Genomic DNA, 20,865 nt, shown 5'->3' on the forward strand with positions numbered 1-20,865 from the left:
ACAACAGTTGTATTACGAATAGAATCCCCACCAAAGACACATTAACAGCTGATATTTTTAAGCCAAGGGTGAAAATGCGCGATGAATGAAATTGCGTCAGGTGCACCGTATATATTAAGTTCAGTTTCTGATGAACAGCTGCAATGCATTGTGGGCCGTAACAAGTCACACACGCTGAATACAGATATGCTTGTAATCCCTGCAAATGTCAGTCCGGAGTCATATTTCGCTGTTTCTCATTAATGCCTCTTCACAGCCTGTCTGTGTCCAGGTGCGTCGTTTACATGCGTGAGGCGGTAACAAGCGGGGCTGCCATGCGGAGATCGGCACAGGAACATTTTAAAATAACCCTTGACTCCCCTCTTTTGCCCCCCCCCCCCCCCCCTGCCAGTCTATGATAGACTGAACAATCCTGCTTCACATTTCAGTGAAGATTATGGCTAGCTGGTGAACAGAGCACCCGGCTGCTGTTTGTTGCCTAGGTAACAGTCATCGCTGGTAGAGTTAAGTATCAGCCTAAAGGGTAAATTCAGCATAAATAAAAGAAAAAACTGCAAGGGGTGGTGTTGACAGTGGTGGGGGTGGGGGTGGGGGTCTGGTTACCGCCAGTGTAAATATCTCCACTACGTGTTTGAGCAACCAGGCCTTACATAACTCTTTAAAAATGATAAGGAGTCTTAGTTTATTCTTTCTACTGAGCAAAAGCTACCATCTGAAAGAATTCAGGATGGGGGTGGGTGTGAAAACGGCACCAAACAAAAGGCCGACGGGGGGGCTCGGGCAGTCCCCGACACGGCGGGCAGGCAGCCTCCTCGCCGTTCCAATCCAAAAAGCCCACCCTACTTGTCCTCCACTGCCCATCCATCTTCCAACTGCTTATCCTGGTCAGGATCTCCAGGTCGTCCATCACCATTTCCATTTGTACTTTTCCGCATTTCTATAAAACAACATTTTATTACAAATCCACCAAAGAGAGATTTAGTCACTATGAAAACCATGTACTACGCAAGTTCCTTGCTTGTTCACTATGACTCATCGAAAGCCACTAACAAGGGGCTCTCCGCCCTAAGGCGCTCCTCTTGCTCGCCTCCTATGGGACGTAGGAGGCTATGACAGGCGGTCTTTTAGCCGTGTCTATCAACAGCAGCAGATGTGGGTCTCCACTTGCGCAATGAAGAGCACAGAGGAGGGATGTTGTCAAACAGCCTGAATGGCACATGCTGAACACCACTGTAGCATTGTCTGATACCGTACGGACACCGGTGCGACATACCCTCAGAGCGCAAATAATAATAATAATAATAAAACAACAACAATAACACGATGACTAATGACTAATCAGAGGGGCATGAAACGAACACCCCAACAGTCCCGATGTGGGCTTGCTGTGTGGAGATGTCGCTATAGCAACAGGCCACGGCATGAGCGGAGATACCGGGAGAGCACCGGGAGGAGCGAGTCGTGCCGTTTAATGAGGTCAAAGGTCAGAGCTGGGAGAACCGGTGAATCCCAGCACACCCGGAGCAAGGCAAAAAGCCACCTACAATTACATGTCCTCTGCTAAGCTGGTTTGCGATCCTCTTATCCCAGTTAAGTGTGATTTTTGTGGCAGGGAAGAGGAACAGCCAATCACGGCATATTTTCTAATACACGCGATAATAATAAGAATTAAAATTATACCTGTTTGCAGTGGAAATTTAATGACGAGCTTCATCTGTCGCCTTGACAACGTGTTGGCCAAATTCATTGGGGGTTGGGGAAAGAGGATACGTGATTTGAGAATATCGTCTGTTCATAGCACATAAATAATGCAGCGTGCTTAATTCCCCTCATACGGGGGAGAATCTTCACTTAGAAAGTCAATACGGCTGCGTCGAGCATGTCGGAATGCAGATGTCTGCCTAAGGATGCTGCCCCTTAAATAATATTAGTTTTCTCATTATCTCTATTTGTTTGTTTGTTTGTTTACATATGGTTTGGCTGTATACAGAACAAGAATCCATTGACTGTGTAACAGCCCAATCCAGCTGAACATATTTAACAGCCTGAACAAGAGACGAGGGACAGCGACGGAGATGTTTCAGAACCAGTATGGCATGCAGCTGTTACACCTTAGAATTGGGTACCAGTTAAGAAAAAAAAGACCAGTTAGGAAGACATAGCTGACTACAAAGAGACAGAAATCATTCTGAAGTTACCCAGATTCCAAGACAAATTAGTATATTTCTGAAAACAACGTCACAGAAATTCACGGCTGATGGTCACTTACTGTGACCAGGGGTTGGCCTTGGGGAATTGGGGGGTGGTGGTTTATGAATGCTAGCTGGCGGCCATGTTCCCGGCAGATGGAATAACATGCAGTTACTCTGACAGCTACAGGGCAGGGCAGGATGCCGCAGAGGATGATGGGAATAGTGTGCTGATAGGCAGCCCTTGGGGTGCCGTAGTGACAGCCATGGTGACACGGGGTTGCCGCGTGAATCCTACACTTGCGTTTCCCCATCAAAACCTGCCCTTGGGTATTAAACACAGAATTTGATTGGCCAGAGTCTGTGCATGAACACATGTATGACAGAGCCGGCCATGCTCAGCTGTCTAACACAGTCCTTGTCGAACGAGGTCTCTTCTGGCTGGTTCTCTGGGTGTAGGGGAACCAACCACTTGGAATTCCAGGAACACCAAAGAATCAGCCATTATCGGGGCCTGAAAACTTCCCAAATTGCTCAGGCAATATCAAGGGAGACACGTACAGATGATAAGTGAACCTAACGATTGCTATAAACGACAGCTGGGAATTCACCAGGTGCTGGCAAAAAAACAAGAATAACATTCCACAACTGTAATATAATCTTATGCATCTCCTGAGAGTCACAGCCGGTACAAATGTTTTTTGAGACACTCTGAACGAACCACAAGTTTGAGGGATGACAGGGGTCACCAGAGACCCCCCCCCCCCATGTATCTCCCCAAGGTCGAGGCAGCCTCCCAGGCGGGGGCCAGCCTCACAAAATGCACAGCAGCCCACACACACGCATCTATACCACGCAGCATGATGAATCTGCTGCAAGCTGCAGACCCACGACTCCCCTCAGGTAGAGGACGCGTCGACTGAAAACTCTGTGATATATGAGGAGTTAAATCAGAGCCGTTTTTTGCCTGTCCAATTAGGTCCGTGTCAGAGCCAGTCCATCACAGGGCATGCAAACACATTCACTCACACTGAGGACAAGTCACAAGGTGAAAAGAGAACTCGTCCAAAAATCCAAGGCGATATGTTCAAACAGGACAAAATGCAGGATCATGCCATGCTGCAGAAGAGCAAGCAGTGCCCACATACACCTTCATTATTTACATTTATTCATTGAGCACACACTTTTATCCAAAGCAATGTACAGTCCCTGGAGCTTTTTGGAGTTAAGGGCCTTGCCCGAGGACCCGATGATGACATCACTCTATCGACCACTGGTGACCTTCGGATCTTGGGCACGGCATCCTAACAACGCTGACTCACACACCACACCCGCTGTGTGAGGTAGATCTGTACATTATCGGTTCAGTTTGCATTTTCACTTCACAAACAGAAGGAATCTCCAACTGACTAAATTACTCAAGTGAAAACACTTTTCCTGTGGAACAGAGTACCACACATATCTTGTGCACGATATTGTAGAAGCGATTTTAGAGGGATTAAATAATAATAATAATAAAGATACTAACACATGACTAGGGGTGATATTAACAAATTATGTTAATGGGATTAACATTTTGATTGTGTTCTGGCATTCAGTGTTCTCAATTAGCCAAAACTGGGAACTTATTTTCAGTTTTGTTGGGTTTAGATGTGAGATGAATCTTTCCACATGATCTTTGTCTTGTATATTAGAACAGGGCAGAGTTCCTATCATTAGAAAATTGTCCCCAGAGAGAGCCGTCCTTCACTGCCAATTAACTCTAACTGGGAAAACAAAATCAAAACAAGCATCGTAAGCAAAAGACAGAAAAGTTACACTTGTTCCCTAAGACCTTCATCCCCCCTCCCCCAAAAAAAAAATCCCAAAATGCAGCATCAGCTTGGCCCAGGTTTCCAGAGTCACTGCACCCCCCCAACTCCCCCCCCCCCCACCCCAGCGGAAGGAAACTCAGCAGGTATGAGTCAGACACATCCGTGTGGAAGAGGGCAAACTTCACACCATCTCTCCAGGAGGGCTGCAGCCTAACCATCTCACGCTACATCCAAAAACCAAAACCCCTCTCCTCGCAGGAGACGCGGAAAAAGCAGCTGCGCGGGAAAATATTCCGAGACATTCCGACAGGATGACGGAGTTTCCGGGCGGAGGGAGAGTCTCAAAACTGAATGCGATCAAATCGTCATGGTAACCAGCTGCACATCACCTGACTGGTGCCCCCGACAAACAAACCATGTTGATTTATAAAGCCCGGTTTTCAGGAACAGCTCCTGTTCACGAGAAGTGTCTGGCACAACATGAGAACAAGTTGTCCAGTGTCAGCCAGCAAGATCTAATTACATTCCTATCTTATTAAATCCCTGTTAAGTCCCAAAAATGAATTCACATAGTGCAAGGGACACTGACCAATGAAACACAGAAAGACTGCATGATAGGAATCAAATGATCACATTTCATAATGAAAGCACAGTACCTCCCAGTGCATTCTGGGACTACCTTGATGGATGGACCCCAAGTGTTCAAGCCCCTAGTGGGGGGGGGGGGGGTGATTGTCAACCAGCTTCTGAATTATTTCCTTTATGTGTCATGAGCAAGGGGGCACAGAACGGGGAAACAGAAGCAGGAGTCGAGGAGTCAGGTGAACACGGGGTTTAATTAGGGAAAACACGCTCAGGAACATCCAACGTTACAACATTACAAAATTAATGACTGGACTAACTAAAGGCATACAGACGCGGACTTTGATACACAAAACTAATGAAGCACGACGAGAAACAGCCCATGACACGGGGGATTCCACACGAGGTAGCGAGGGGGGGCGTGGCACACAGGAGGATCGGCATGATCAGGTCATGACATTATGTTTCTAAGCTCATCTTAAAAACCCCACCATGGCCTTGTAATGGATAGACCGTCATAGAAAATGGATGGATGAAACGTAAAAACACATTACAAAGGATTTTTTTAAAGGAGTTTTCTTCACAAAATAAAATCACGTCTCTTCTCCCTTTCTTCTTGCCTTTTCTCCTTATTTGATAGAGAAAAGTTGCTGCTTTTGATCGGAAGACCGTTTTAACGTTGGACTGTGGGCAGAGTTGTTCCTCCCAGGCCAACGCCCTTGGCTCCGCCCCCCGGCAGAACCTTAAAAGGGGCAGGGCAGCTGTCCTCAGTCACAGCTCAGAGAGCCCACAGGCACGCCGGCATGAGCGGCAAAGCTGCAGTTAGCCTGCTGCTGAGGAGAACAGCTGTCCAGACGGTTAACCGGCGTCGAACCCGTCAGGCAGCAGGTGTTGGAATCGAGGGGCGCAAACACACAGCGAGACACGGGTGACTGCACATGGACGCCTGGATATACATGTGATGCTTTTGTGTCTTTGGAGGGGGTGGGGGGTACAACAGGTAAAATGTGTGGTGAACATCAGGTTTACGCCCTGGGAGACGGCACACCTTGCAGAGCCAACAGAGCGTTTAGAGGCTGGCTGCGATGGCGGCTTCGCCAACGGTACTGGGGCAGCGGCTTCTGTCCGCCGCACTTAGTCACCGCCCACATAGCGGCGGCTGGCGGGCCTCGGATTACAGCTCGCCATGCGCGGCCCCATCCGCGCTGCCGCTGCTCTGACAGGTGTATCCCAGTGTATGAATAATTCACGAGGGAGCAAAGGCGAGGCGGCGACGACGTGGTTTTCCGGCACAGTCTGTGATAGAGGCCTCTGAGGGTTGGATGCTGGGGAGGGGGGCTGAATAAATAATAAAAAATTAATCCCAATTGGAGTTTATCTACAAGCTAAGTGGAGTCCCAACAGAATGCAGGCTTGAATAATATTTATCTCAAATATTTATCAACTCTTTCAGTAAAAAATCTAGTTGCAGTTCTTTTGGCTTGAAACACATTGCAGGCTATTGTATGACCCCCTCCCCCCCCGACACACACACACAGACACTCTAGCCCCTCCCCCTACTTCCCGCTCTCACTCCAGAGAAGCTCCTGCCTCCCTGACAGATCCGGTTTCTTCTAGACTGTAACAGCATCCCTCCTTTGGGTGCCAAGGCTCTTCTCACATCCAAACCCAACATCATCTGCAGTCTTTTCTACTGAAAGGGATGGTGGGGGGGAGGAGATGAGGTAAGACAGAGGCTAAGAGCAGCATCAGACAGCCAGTTTACCCACGAGTAAGAAAGCCCTGGTCCACAGATCCGTAAGAACACAACTACCGTTCTGTAGATGAACTTCAGGAGCCACATCGGCTCATTTATCGTCTGCTCCTATAATACAGAGAATACCGTGGCTGCGAGTCAATACATAAAGCACTTTGAGAGGGTCAGGAGGTTCCGCTATCGTTAGGCAAAACTTCAGAACGGGCAATATGGGTCATGGAAGCAATTTTAAATGGGTTATTATTGTGGCTGCCAGCCGTGTTGGTTCTAGTATTTCAGAAAGAGCCAGCATCCTGGGATTTTCACACACTACAGTGTCTAGGTGCTTAGAGGATGGTGTGGCAAGCAGGAGTCATCCAGTCAGTGCCAGCTCTGATGCCAACAACACCTTGTTATTCAGAGCAGTCAGGGAAGAGCTGCCCTCATTACAGCTAACAGGGAGGCCACAGGTGCAAAGAAAGTCACGGCCTCCAGGCTCCAAAAGGAAAGTCTGAGGCACCTTGCTAATGAATCGCAGCTGTTCTGTAGGCAAAAGTAATTCCTGCCCAGTATTATACAGGTGAACAATGAGGGCGGCGTCTCATATTCAACAAAAGTTCCTTCTTATGAGCTGCGCATCTTGACGTGTTTGTTCAGAGGTCACTGGTGTGCGATGGCGCTGGACAAGTCACCAGGAAACTCAGACGCTGGACACCAGAAAACCGTCTTAAACTAAAGTATCAAGACAAGTAAGATCGAGTCACATCACTGTTCCTTAACGGGCCACAGTAAAGTGGAAATACCACAAAATATATGAATGTATATGAATAAACAGCATCATATTTCACATTGTATCACAATAATTATTATTAGACATGTAAAGGCTTTGGTGTAGCTTAAAAAAAATACAGAGCTAGTTAATGTCCCCAGGGGATGGTGAATTCCACATTAACACCGAATGGGTTTCAGGTCCGGGTGGAATGAGCCACGTATCAGACTCGAGGCCAAGAGTGTGCTGCTAATTGCCGAGCTGCTGCTCTGGGTCCGCAAAAGCAGATAATACACCGGGGGGGGTGGGGGGGGGAGTGCGGTGCCAAGCAGCCGGCAGCCATGCGCAGATCGCAGTGCTGGGTGGCGATTAATAAAATAACAGCTTCAAAAAAATTTAATAAATTGGATAAAAACATTTAATTTTGTCTATCATGTGGCCGGCAAGTACATACCAAGTAGAATTTAAAAACCACAATTTTTCTTTTTAATGCAGTTCTGCATTTATACCTTTTCATATAAAAACTGGTACAGTTGCATACTAAAGTTTTTCCAAGTTACACAATTATGTAACAGATGTAAATTTTGCAGCAGTGGCTCCTATTATGTAATTTTTCCTGCCTAAAATATTTCTTTTATTCAGAGCGTAAGAGTTTCCTGCCCAGAGTACAGAGATACAGCTTGGTTTCAGCACCAAGGACAGTGACCAGTAGCGCCAATGAGATGCACAGTTGTTTCAGAACCACGGACAGCAACCGAAACGCTCCCTGACACACTCAGCTGGGCGGGCACTGAGTGGGCATTGTGGGGGCACTGTGGAGTCCCATAACTTCTACACACAAAAGCAAAGAGACAAATTAACCTTGAGAGAATAAAGTCATTTCTCCTGAATCAGGAGCTGGAGTTTCCTCGAAGGGACCCTCTGTTTTCCACTTTGTCGCAATACTGGAAACTGGATGACTGGTAACTGAGCAACATATTCTCCTTGCCTTAAGACATCATTACAAAAGGGGGAAAAGATCCATCTGGAGAGTTCCAATTTGGGGAGGAGCCCCTGTAAATTTCAAAAAGACAAGGAGGACAGAAACACCATCAAGAAATATGCACCAGCGATTGCGCGCTTTTGTCCACACAATCCCGCATTCCCACTGCGGAGCAGAGCCGGAGAGACAGTTAACTTACATTACTATTGATTTATTTCTTTTATTGTCCTAGGGCTAAATTATATCAAAATTAAACGATATGACGATCCACTCAACATGACAGTTCAACAGAGCTTCTCTGATACTGATTTACAAACCCAAGCAGAGATTTACCCTATAGCTAAACCTGAATTTAAGATCATGTAGAGACAAAGTGTTCAGAGTCTTCCAGACAGGAGAGAGGTTTGCAAAGTGACCAGGCACTGAAAAATCTGACAGGAATATCAAATGTCACACGGTCTGCTGAGGTGGCAGAATCTTTGCAACAATTCCTCTCAAAACAGACAAGTTAATCTCCTGTGGCTCGGTCTTGACAGCCATGGAGCAAATACTGAAATACATTAACCAGAGCCCCCCCCCCCCCCCCCCCAGTAGAAGGGACATTAGATACAAAATTTCTCTTTTTGGGAATTCCAAACACCCCCCTCCCGCCTACGTCAACAAAAGGGACATCGCTCATAAATACAGCTGTCAGTCAAGATGATGGCCCCGCCTTCACCCCATGCTCCGCCCACAAACACCTCAGCGAACCCAGCAGATTTGACACCACCCACCACAGCGCCCAAATTAACAAGTAGCTCCACCCACATGTGCACCAGAAAGAGGATACTCTCCCACACGGAAAGGGGGAAATCGAATCGCAGGTCAACCTGTTCAAGTCAGCAGGGACTGAGTGTGGGTGCTGGTCACAACAGTGCCATCTGGCACATCAGAATGCATCATGGGACCTTGGGAGGAGACGGAGGGCAGCCAGAGCGGATCACTCAGAGTAGATCACCCAGAGTGGATCACTCAGAGTAGATCACCCAGAGCGGATCACTCAGAGTAGATCACCCAGAGTGGATCGCCCCTAGTGGCTCACACAGGGTGGATCACACAGAGCAGATCACTGGTGCTGTTTCAGTGTCAGTCTGGATCATTAGCATTCATATAAACCAGCAGCCACTAGCATCACAAATACCCAGCATATGGTACCGGAAAGTCTTAAAAAAGAGGGTGGGGGTGGAGTTTGGTCATCCATATCTAAATGTGCTGCAGCATCAAACACTGCTAACCACAGCGGGGGTCAAATGCAAAAAATTGTGTGTGTGTGGGGGGCGGTTATGATGATTATTTTATGATCAATAAAAAAGACAGTGCAAGATCTCTGCTCTTGTTCTGCCAGCTGGTTCTACAATGTGAGTAAGACCAGCTGAAAGCCCCCCCCCCCCCCCCAGAGAGAGAGAGGGGGGGGAGTGAATAGATGGTGCTTTTGGACTTCTTCCTGGAGCTAGCAGAGTCATAAAGACCTAATGGGGCCATAATCCCCAGCCCAGGGCAGACCTTTACAGGAAGCATTGCCCCCCCTCCGGAAGCCAGCCTGGCCCACCAGCCGGCCCCCGCCGGCATTTACACCTCTGCAGTCATTTTCCACGCATTGCCTGCTTAGCTCACTGCCACGGGCATCTCTCTCACATGGAGAGTCATGGGGGTGGGGGGGGGGGGGCAGGGAGGTGGACAGTACCAGGTGGGTTCTCACGAATAACAAGGTATCATCTGACACTGATTAATAAAACTCAGGGCTACTGAACTTAGCAAAGAACTGTACAAAGATACGACTAAGTGCACATTTTGCAAACTCAGTATAAAATTGATTATTGTTGTCAACTTACTGCATAATTAACATTCAGTAACATTCAGTAACATTCAGTAACATTCAGTAACATTCAGTAACATTCAGTATGCATTACCTCAAGCATTACAGGAAATGTGAAATTTGCAAAAAATTACATTTGTTCTTAAAACTGTATATATATGTTATATATGTACTTATTGTTTCTAACCTATATGTCTTCCACATGCCTCTGGATTTTAATTATTCATTCAGTATAGTGTTTTTCTTTATGGATGAGATCCATCACTGAAATCCATCATTTCTGTGATTTTAAATCTTTCCGGAACAGCTTTTGTGTGCAATATCATGTGCTGCATCTCCATGGCGACATAGTGAATGTCAACAACACACCATTGGCTATATGACGGTCACCTGACAAAAGCATGCCTCCGAAACGACCCCCCCCCCCTTCCACGCTGTAGCCAGCTTCAGAACCACTTAACTGAAGACACTTCAGCTTTGCTAGCCTCCATTTTGGGTGTGAAATACTGCATGAAGCCCGAAACTCATCCATCCATGAAGCAGCGCCCCCCAGTGGTTCCCACCCACAGCAGCAGGCGCTGTCAAAACACAGCAAGGAAAGCGAGAGACTGTGCGAGGTCTACAGAAGCCTCCCATTGATTTCTCTGCCTGCTGCCTGGTCCCCCCCCTCAGGAATCAGGAGTGACACCGGGTTATAAGAGGGAATATAAGGTGGAGGGTGTTGAGGGCAGGTCAAATGCACCAGCCTGCTCACCACATAAACCGCATATTCACAACATCAAATGATCAAAAACACAAGTGGGAAAACAATGAAGGCCTTGTAAGGATCACTTTGGGCATAAACCCAAGGAAGCAGAAACATGAACACGAGGAAGCAGAAACATGAACAGGAGGAAGCAGAAACATGGGAACCAACACAGATATCGGACCGCAAGAGGTCAGGGATCAGGTTTTGGGCGTGATTACGGGGAACAGAAAAGAAGTTAGTTATATAAGGAATAAGAATGAGCAAAAAGATCAACTGGATGACAGGGCTCGTCACCTGCCTTCACCTTAACCCACAGCAGTCTGAAGTATGGAATTAAAACTCAAAACAACAATGAATCAGTCCAAAAGTAATGAGTATAGTTAAATGCTGACCAAAACAGACATGTAAAATGCACCCTCTTCTTAGAAACATCAACGGAGCACAAAAATACACAGTAAATAAAGCTAGCTGTAAAGAAAATACAACAACCAACTCTAAATTAGCTACTATGACCAGTGGCAGCATGAAATATTCCAGTCTCTCTGTGAGTATATCTAAAAGAAAGGCTCCGGTTGGCTTTGATAAATGCATTACGCCTTCATCAGAAGGTAATTACACCTCCTTTGACAAGAACAAGAACCCCATGGCTGCCAAAAAGTAGCTATTTGATATGATGCCAGGAAGCGACATGGGGATGGGGTGCAGAGGGCACCAGGAACCAGCCACAGCCCCGCCTTAAGGGGCGGGGACTCCACCAGTAAGTGATGTGGGGATGGGGTGCAGAGGGCACCAGGAACCAGCCACAGCCCCGCCTTAAGGGGCGGGGACTCCACCAGTAAGTGATGTGGGGATGGGGTGCAGAGGGCACCAGGAACCAGCCACAGCCCCGCCTTAAGGGGCGGGGACTCCACCAGCCAGTCTACCCCAAGTTCCTGGGTCCCTGTGGTTCGAAGAGGCAGTGGTGAGGTGGGGGGGTGGAGTTAGACTTCATAAACTTATCTACACACCAGGAAATGCATGTTCAAGCTCAAAATTGCAAGATAAGTAAGCTTTCAGACACATCTATCCCTCGCCAACCCTCCTCAGGCAACTATAGCTGGTAACTATCAATAAGCTCATTTTAAGTAAGATGTCATTTGCTTAGGATTGGAAAAACTGGTTCAATCCAAACTTCCTCAAAAGAAGATACTGTGTCAGTATATGATAGATTCTTAATCTATTCAGAGAAACGATGCGTCATACTACACAAATAATTTTCTCCTAATATTCCTGCAGAGATCAGTTATGATGACAGCACTTTCAGTAATGCGCTACCTATCCTGCATTGGTTAACAATAACATCCTTGTTTCCTTCCATAACAATCCCGCTAGACACTGAAACTGTCATTACTGAGTCTAACCTTGTTTCTGCACGCAGTAGCATCTAAAATTTACATCAGTCCGGCAGCCGCTTTTGTCCAAAGAGAAGCGCAAGCGAGGCAGATATAGCGCGTTAGAAGAATAAAGCTGTCAAGAAGCCAGCTAAGCGTAAGTGCGTCTAGGATAAGCTTCCAGCGAATGCCCGGTAACAAGTGCAAGTTATCACCGGAGAAAGCACTACACCACACTATAAAATCACATACTCAGAGTTATTGCTGCCTCTAATCTGATTTCGCAACAATACACATCAGATCATGAGATGCTATTCTTTACTGCGCGATTTCCTAACTGGAGCGCTTATTCGTTATCTTCGTCACATTACAGATGTTTTCCATCCCGGTGTGTTTGTGACTGATAATTTAAAGACGGAAGGACGTACATGGGAGCGGCTCGTTTATTTGTAAGCATCCTAGTTCCCACAAATGCGGGCCGGTCGTCAAGTTGGGAAGCATGCACAGGTTGGCAAGTTTTAAGCGATGGATGGGGGGTGTACCTACACAAAAGCGTGATAGAGCAGCGCCCATCCTCTCGGTCTCTCAAGCGCGTCGTAGATCAGGTTCTGCACCCTGCGTTTCCTGATGTTATTCCGCTTTACAGGTCTCGTGTAGCCCAGAGGGGTCTTTGCTAAAAGTCCGATGCCCTGAGACCCCCTTTTGAAATCGGCTTTGCCGGGACCAACCAGCAGAAGGGCTCCATCTTTATCAGCCCCGGTTCCCTGGTCCAAGTCGCCGGACAAGCCTGCCTTCTTCTCCCGCTGTTCTTCCGAACTGTTACCAACATTTCTGGATCTGATGCCCATTTTCTCTATTGATCCCTGGCGCCGCGCTCGTCGAAATCAGAAATGAGCCACATGCCATGATCTGGGCAATAGATCGCGGTGCCTTCAACAGTAGGTCATTTAAGGATCTGGTCTCAAACGAAGGGAGGTGCTCCTTAGTCTGGCTGGATGGAGAACATAGCAGGATCGGTCGCTTGTCACTTAATAAAAAACCGCACTCCCGTTTCAGAGCAGCCCCCCCGTCTAATTTCTGCACGGAGCCGTCACATCATAACAACAGCCGATCACTATAGCGAAATAGATTAAAGTCCCGACCACGAATCACATCAGATCGCCGCGGTCGCCCTACTGCGCGGAAAACGCATTGTGTGTCATTTCAGAAAAACACCGACTGGCAAGATGTTTCACATAAATGAAAATGAATCCAGCACCCTTCATCTTCTTGTTTTCTTCTCTCTCTCTCTCTCTCTCTCTCTCTCTTTCTCTCTCGCTCCTTTTTGTGTTTTTTTGAAGGAAAGAAATTAAACGCGCTCAGACATAAAGAAAGGGAAACACCTGAGGCGGCTTCTTTGATATCGGCGAGGTGGAAAAGCCGTCAACCTCGCAGTTATAGAAGCGGGCTTTACAAAGGAGCGCACGGGTCGCCGTTCATCGCCCCCCGCGCCTCATGCTCTGATCTCTTCCACGTACAAGGAGCCTGTCGGATCGGAGTACAGGGTGTGGACGAAAGCCGTGGAAAGTCGCCGATGCTGGAGCACGGAGCTTCACAGTAAAGGCTGAGTGTGGAGCGGACACGCGATGCCGCGGCGAGTCCTGAGCCTTTATAAGACCTAATGCCCGAAACTAGGGGCGATCAGCAGCACCGCAAACACTGGGAGTTCCGTGTACGTGGGGGGTCCTCCCCTCCCCCGACTGAAAGATCACATGAACACCTCTCGTAATGTGCATGCATTAAAATAAGTGTGATTTCCACATTCAGAAAAACCAGTCCTAACCGGCGTCGATCTGATCTCTATAAACGTTGATAGCCTATTAAATTGCTCGCGAGGGGGATTCAGTAGATTTCAGCTTTGAAGGGAATTTAATTTATTTCACACTTGACACAGATCAGCATATTTTCTCTTCGTCGTAGTTCCACCATATAGAACGTATTGTGCTTTAAATAATACACACATTCGTGAAAAATGTCTTTTGTTGGTATTAACATAGGTGGATCACAATATCAGACTCCAGTGGTTAGTTGCATGCTGTTTTCTTTTGTTTAAAACACGCCCGGGAGCAAAGCGGTCCCACGTATTATGTTTTCAGGTAAAGAGCGCCTTCGCCTCCTTCTTTATACTGGTGCGCGCTGGGTAGCCGATAGGACGAGGGGTAAAAACCAACACTCGCAAAACCACTGAATCGCCGCTTTCTTTCCCCTTTGATCCACTATCACAGAAATAAACCAATTAAAAAACCCAGAGTGTGCTTGGATGACTCTCATGCACCGAGAGACAGCTGGTGCCCAGCTATATCATTCTTCCATGAATACTTTAAATGTAGAAAACATGTGACAAAATAGACTACAAATGTTGAAACCAAGATCAGACGGCAAACATTGCAAATCAACACGTACTGTACACCTAAACACGTAGCTGATGGACTGTAAACAGTCAAAGCTAGTTTACGCAATGAATTTCGATCCTGGCTCCCTGTTAATTACAATGAAGTCAGTAATATCTAATCAGTTCACATTGTGCTGGAAAACTGTGGGAGCGGGGCGCTTTAATGCGCGGACTTCCCGGCACTCCCCTGGGGACCCCCATCCTCACTGTCGTAAGATAGCAGGGGGGGCTTCAGCCCATGATAACGTGAGAATATGATTTATACTTATCATAGTTCTGCAGAGGACGGATCTCACGTGTGTTATTAGTCCGTCTTAATTGGCCTTGGTGGAGTTTGATTTCCCTGTAGAACTACATGGCGTGCATTAGTAGTGCCTAAATATTAATGCATTCAACGTGTACCTTAAAGCATTTCCTTGAAAGCATTTGGATAATGTAGCGATCATGACAGACATGGCTAATATCCCGAAAAGTATTTTAATTTGTACTTGGTTGTCGCTGTTGAGCCAAATCACTCTCTCAGACTGGATGAAATTGCAGGTAATTCGATCAGTTTTGGCATGTAGAAGCGTCACGAAGGAGCCGATTTCACTACAGTTGTCACCATGGAACCCCAATAGTCGGGTCTTATTTCTGGCGTTTTTAATTAAAAAAAATCTGCCTTGCCTTTTCTTTTATGGTAGCCTACCTGGTGTCAAGCGTTTCTGGAAGTCAGATTGACGTCGTGATTTTATTTAATTTTTATTTAATTTTTCTGGTGGAAGGAAAACGCAAAAGAGGAAGGAAGGGAAGTGGGTGTTACAGGTCTCTCATCAGTCAGGTTCTCTTCTCAGCAAAACATATTAATTAGGCGCAGTGGAAAAACCCTACCGGTCGCTTCCTGCTGCATCGTAATTGACAAACACACGCCAAGGTTCCGCGAAAAACAGTTCACTAAATATAGGATCGATTGCTGTAAAAAAGAGCGCGCTTAGGGATCCATACTTGCGCAATTTCTACCCAATTATAGGGGATGATATGGAATAATTAACCGAATGGAGTGCGTGAGTGAAAGCTGTACTGTATGTGCAAGTGTGTTTTCTTAAACTCGGCAGCCACATAGCCATATTTTTTCGTCTTCGGCCAGTGGGTGGGGTATTTCTGCGGGAAGGGGGTCCCGGTGATGCCGCAGGTCCTGCTGGCTTCACGCAGCGCTGCTCTTGGGTTAAACCGCATATCTGCACCGCCAACAGTCAAGCCGTAAGCAGATAAGCTGACTTGGGTCGGACCCCGGCCGTTTTATCCCGGGGAAATGCCAAGACTGTTTCCTTTCTGTGTCGGTGCCGTTGGGGGAAACACGGTGTATATATAGGCGAGGTATAGAGGCCGGGAAATAGTGATCAGTGAAATAGTGATCACCAAAATGAAGAATTGGTAAGATAAATCGCCAAAACTGGCCACCGGCTCCCCAGATGCAAACGCCCCCTCCCGCTGAGCATGGAATAACCTAACGTCGTGTGTGGTGTGCCTATTTAGTTTATCTGAATTCTTACTTTCCTTCTGCTTTGTGACCAACGCTTGTCATTCTGCTAAATATTCTCTGGTCATTTTTGGTCATTGTTAGGTGTGCTTTTTGTCACGTGATCTTTTTGTTGGTATTGAACATAGTTGAGATGGGGGAGGGAGTGGTATTTAAGGATCTGGTCTCTTAAGGAAGACTGGTATCGGGGCTACAATACTCGGGGCTAGGCTTAAGATTGCCCCTAGTTATCGGACCTAAGGACGCCCACAGTTGACATTCTTGTTATGGTAATTTACATAAGCATCCTTACTTACAGGTTAATTTGCAGTTAGTGCTGTATTTGCACACCTCTAAGGTAGAGGATTCTCGTGTGTGTGAGGCATTTAAATGTATATTGCACACATTACATTCATATCGTTATTGTTGTTTTTTCATTACAAATGAAATTTTAAAAGTTCCAGCTTTAATTCAGGTTTCAAGGTGTATTGTCATATGTTAAGGAAAACGGTGAAATTTTTGTTCCTTCCACAGGTGCTGGGGATAAAGAAGGTATAGAGAGAGAGAGAGATTTATCTAATTGGGTTTATCTGTGCTCTTATGAGAGCTTTATAGAGTCCAGGCCTTGTTCTCAGAATGTAATAATATGTCATCAGCGGCTGATGGACTCTAATGAAGAAAACATGTACCTTAGAGTAATCAAAATCAACCAGAATTGCCAAGACATTGTCACATGACCCATAGTGGCTTGAAATGGACTGAAGCTCTGGGTAAATTTGTCCAGCAGTATGATTTAAAAGGCCTTAGAGCAGCAATAATTCAATCATGCCGGCCTATGATTTACGCTGATGTACTCCTCAACACAAACATTTCAAGACTTTCTGTGTTCTCATTTCTGAACAAATAAATTATACATTTGCAGCTACGTAAGTATGTGGCAGTATCCGATACCAGGGTGTCCTCAACACTGCTAACAGATAGCCCAAAGACAAACTGCTGCTGCAGGTCAGTAGATTGATGGGCTTATCCTTGTTCTGTCTGAAGTGGACTCTCTCCCTCATGTGCTGCTCCAAATATAGCCTTAATGAACCTAGAGAGGTAAATGAGATGAGGTCAATGACCTGTAAGGTCAATCCAGAATGGACAGTCAGAAAAGAAAGTGCTTAATTCGGAGGCTGGTAGAATCACCTTTTGACAGCTAGTCAAGCAAGATGTATGGGCAGACTTCAAATCGGAGCACTGTCCAGAATCCAGAAATACTATTACTTTACTTGATGGGGCACAAATACTTAGTGATAATTCACTTACTACTGAAGTACAAATAATGAACAAATCACGAACAAATATAGTTGCTACTTCACGTAAAAGATGCATCAGAATTCATTAATGATGAACAAACATGAGATCAAGTATTTCACATGTGTTATTCATGACTTGTTCCTTCAGTAGTTCCTTAGTAGTTCAGGAAACATGCATCACGATTCATTAATGATTAATTAACATGAGGTCAGTATGTAACTAGGGTTTAGTTTGTGGTTAATTAACATATAAGTGATAGCACAATACAGACGCTCCTCTACTTACGAACGAGTTACGTTCCAACTACGTTACGTTCGTAACTTGAAATGTGCGTAAGTCGTTATTCAACATCATTTTAAAGGTACTCAAGTCTACATGCGTAAGTATGATATAAAGTCAAAACATGTTTTCTTATCCTAGAACACATTACTAATGATACATAAAAAATATAAATAAAATAAATTGTAATAATAATACTTTAATGTTGGGTTTCTTACCTTGGAACTGGTGAAATAGGCTTGAGGTGATGGATGACAGGAGGAGGAGGAGGGTGTGCAGTAAACGTTTCATCTGCAGCACTTTGTCCAGCCTTAGTCCTAGAAAATGGACATGATGGATAATGGATGCATAGAATATTTCGCAATAAAAACGAAGTAACCTTTGATCTTAAGAGAGCACGTCTTACCGATATGCAAGTATAAAGAACTGGGCTGCTGGGAGTACGCACGCTAAGATGCTGCGCGGCGGGAGCAGCGGCCAGAATTCGTACTAGGCGGAATTGGCGCGCAGAACAAAATTTGATGTTGCGGACAGGAAACAGGAGCCCAATGAACACAATTTCGTTCGTATGTCGGAAAGTTCGTAAGTTGAAAGTTAGTAAGTAGAGGAGTTCCTGTACTGTGCTATTTGTGCCCTGTCGAGTAAAGTGTTACCATTTTGTTTCATTTAGTTTTCATTTCTCAAAATAGCAATTCAAGAAAGTCATACGTCGCAAAAATCATGTAAGCCTGCCGTCAAGACAACTCGTCGTCAAGGTATTGGGGCGGAGTGGTCTCCATAAAAGGGACCTGACCTTCTCTGGCACCTACGAGAGCGCGATGACGTCGCGTCCCGTGGCAGGGTCAGGATGTCGCCAGCTGCTGATTTCGCTGAAATGGCACGATGACTCCCGTTAAGTTTGTGGCATGGTGTCAAAATCGGCTCGCCGACTTGGCTGACCTCTGGACTGCAGTCTCAAGAAGACTTAAGCCTTGTAATATTATCTGTCAGCAGCAGCGTTGTAGGCGTCCACACAGAACTGGACATCAAGGCCTCCCCCTTTCTGTCAGCGATCACTGTGGCATGTTATTTTCCCCCGCAGCTTACCAGGGTAAAACTCACGAGCGAGACTACAGTGACAGCTGCAGACTCGGCCCGTTCTTGCTCTGACTAGGTTCTCGTTGTCATCCGATGACTTCTGGCTGACGTTGGCAGGGATGTCTCCATGTTGACTCGGATATTTCTGGATTATGACACGTGGAGTGAAAGAAAAAGGGAGAGAAAAAAAGTCCCAGTGAGACCATCGGCCTTTCCGGATCCACAGCTAGAGGGTGACAGGTAAGGAGTAGAAAACAAAGGATCCCTAAAGACCCACAAAGTAGACGTTAGAGAGAGAAAAAAAAACCTCAGTGGCAATGAGGTCACCTGTACCTACATCGTCTACCTTCTGCCGATCGCACCGTCCTTTCCGATGACCACTGGAATCCCTCATTGCTTGCGTGAGGCCTTTTCAAGGTGCCCTTCGGACTGACAGCTCCAGCAACAAAGTGCCATCTGTTCTTCAGCCCAGGGTCCTGAGAGGGGCCTCGAAAACAATGGTGGAGGCTGGGATTCAGATCAAGAATCCAAACATGGGGCCATATGGTGTGCAGAGTCCTCCAGGTAAAGCCAGTAGCACCCTGTAACCCCCCCGAGAAACCATCTCCACTCCAGCTGGGGTTTCTCTAGCTCCTGTGACATTGTGCATCCTTGAGAGACCATTCCAACAGCCGTGCAGATGTGAGGTCCGTCCCCTTGCCAGCTCAAACTGGCTGATTTTGTTCATTATTCTCTTACTTCAGAGTATGTGGGAATAAAGACCCGTCACATGAGACAGATTTTTGCTCATGATAAACAGCGTTCTGTCACTTTTTAAAGGAAGCGAAACTTAATTGTACTAAATAAATGTATTTAGTTCACACATGACAAAATTAGAATACGCGTTTTTTTGTGCTACCATATTTTCTGCTCCATAAACTTATTTTTAAGAATCTAATTCTTATAAAGTCCACTGTGTTCTCGCTAAAATACACTTGTGCAGCTACGTGTACATAATTTAATCGTCTGTTTTATCAGAATAAAAAAAAATTGAACAGAAGATGTTCAACAAACTCATTTGCATTTGTAAGTGATTGTTTGAAAGTCAAAATAATACTTGTTCTGGTCTGAGTCTGCTCCAGTAACGAGGTCTGGCACGGCTTCATATTGGCACACAAAAGCACCTGAAGAAAATGTGTATTTTTATATACACCGGAGGTAATGGAACCAGTACGGGATGTTCTGTAGTAGGGGATGGAAAACAGGATGTGAGCTTCAGAGTTCATCTTCCACTTTGCTTGTTGTGTTCATCCGAAGCAAGTTACAGTGTGATCCATTCGCTAAGATGGGTATTTCATGAAACCAATTAAACTGAAATTCCCTGCTCGACATTAAATCCCCTGTAACCTTGCGGTGTAAATGCTGCGTCCTCATCCTCCATCTGCTGTACTGAATTGCCGTCAGGCTGGTCGAAGGGCGGAGTGGTCCGAGGATATCCAGCCACGAAAGGGCCAATGCATGCTTCACGGGAAGCGACAGCTGACGAGCGACTGTAGGCCAATCGCCCTTTAGCACTGAAGTGGGAGGGTCGCTGTGACAGGAAATGCAAAGGTAGCCCCGCCCAAACGTGTCACCTTTGTTAATGAGGTGCACCTGCTATGTCCAGCCTCTATCCTGCTCAGACAGGAACCTTAATCCTTATGGTTTAAAATGGCTATAAAGTAGGAGTTCAACAGACTTTACTGACCCTATTTTTGCTGTTTTACATGTCCTGATTCAAAGATTTTCCTAAGATAACTAGTGCCTAGCTAGTGCTCTCTCCCTCTGTCTCTCTCTCCATCCTTCTCTCTCTCTCTCTCCCTCCTCTCCCCCCCCCCCCACTTGGTGGCTGAACTTCAGCCAGTATACTTACTTACCTGGAGGCTGTAATCCCCCACGGAGCCCTGTCCCGCAGACCTCACCCCCACCCACACAGGCTTCCTGCTTCCAGTCTGATGTGCCGTGGTCGATTGGACACCATGCTGTGAAAACACCCAGGGGGCTGAACCATAGGCCCGCTCTGCTGTCCTCTAGGGGGGTCTCGACTCTTTTTGGCGAAGAAATAACTGTCAACACAGCCATGTAGACGTAGACAGTGCATTGAAACACCATTTCCCTTGGGCAACCTATGGTACTACATCTAAATACAAATACAATATAAATGTATAACATCCACTATTCAGCCTTAGTTAACGAGTCCCACTCTTAAACAGGAGTCT

The 20,865-nt window shown here is 46.2% G+C and overlaps 1 protein-coding gene and 1 long non-coding RNA gene across 3 annotated transcripts in view; both read right to left on the reverse strand.

The window, feature by feature from the left end:
- The window catches only part of kcnq3 (potassium voltage-gated channel, KQT-like subfamily, member 3), a 72,379-nt gene extending 58,521 nt beyond the window's left edge, over positions 1-13,858 (reverse strand). For both annotated transcript variants that reach the window (XM_023815790.2, XM_023815789.2), the window contains exon 1: positions 12,591-13,858. In XM_023815790.2, coding sequence (XP_023671558.2) covers positions 12,591-12,892 — 302 coding nt within the window. In that variant the 5' untranslated portion in view covers positions 12,893-13,858. The remainder of the gene's footprint in view (positions 1-12,590) is intronic.
- A 2,603-nt stretch (positions 13,859-16,461) lies between these two features.
- LOC111845966 (uncharacterized) lies at positions 16,462-19,462 on the reverse strand. The gene is made up of 4 exons (XR_002838780.2): positions 18,966-19,462; positions 17,770-18,773; positions 17,162-17,212; positions 16,462-17,063 (listed from the first exon to the last, which is right to left on the reverse strand). It is a non-coding gene; the product is annotated as an uncharacterized lncRNA (long non-coding RNA).
- Between the last annotated feature and the right edge of the window lie 1,403 nt (positions 19,463-20,865).

The sequence above is a fragment of the Paramormyrops kingsleyae genome, chromosome 4 (assembly GCF_048594095.1).
Source record: "Paramormyrops kingsleyae isolate MSU_618 chromosome 4, PKINGS_0.4, whole genome shotgun sequence".
NCBI lineage: Eukaryota > Metazoa > Chordata > Actinopteri > Osteoglossiformes > Mormyridae > Paramormyrops > Paramormyrops kingsleyae.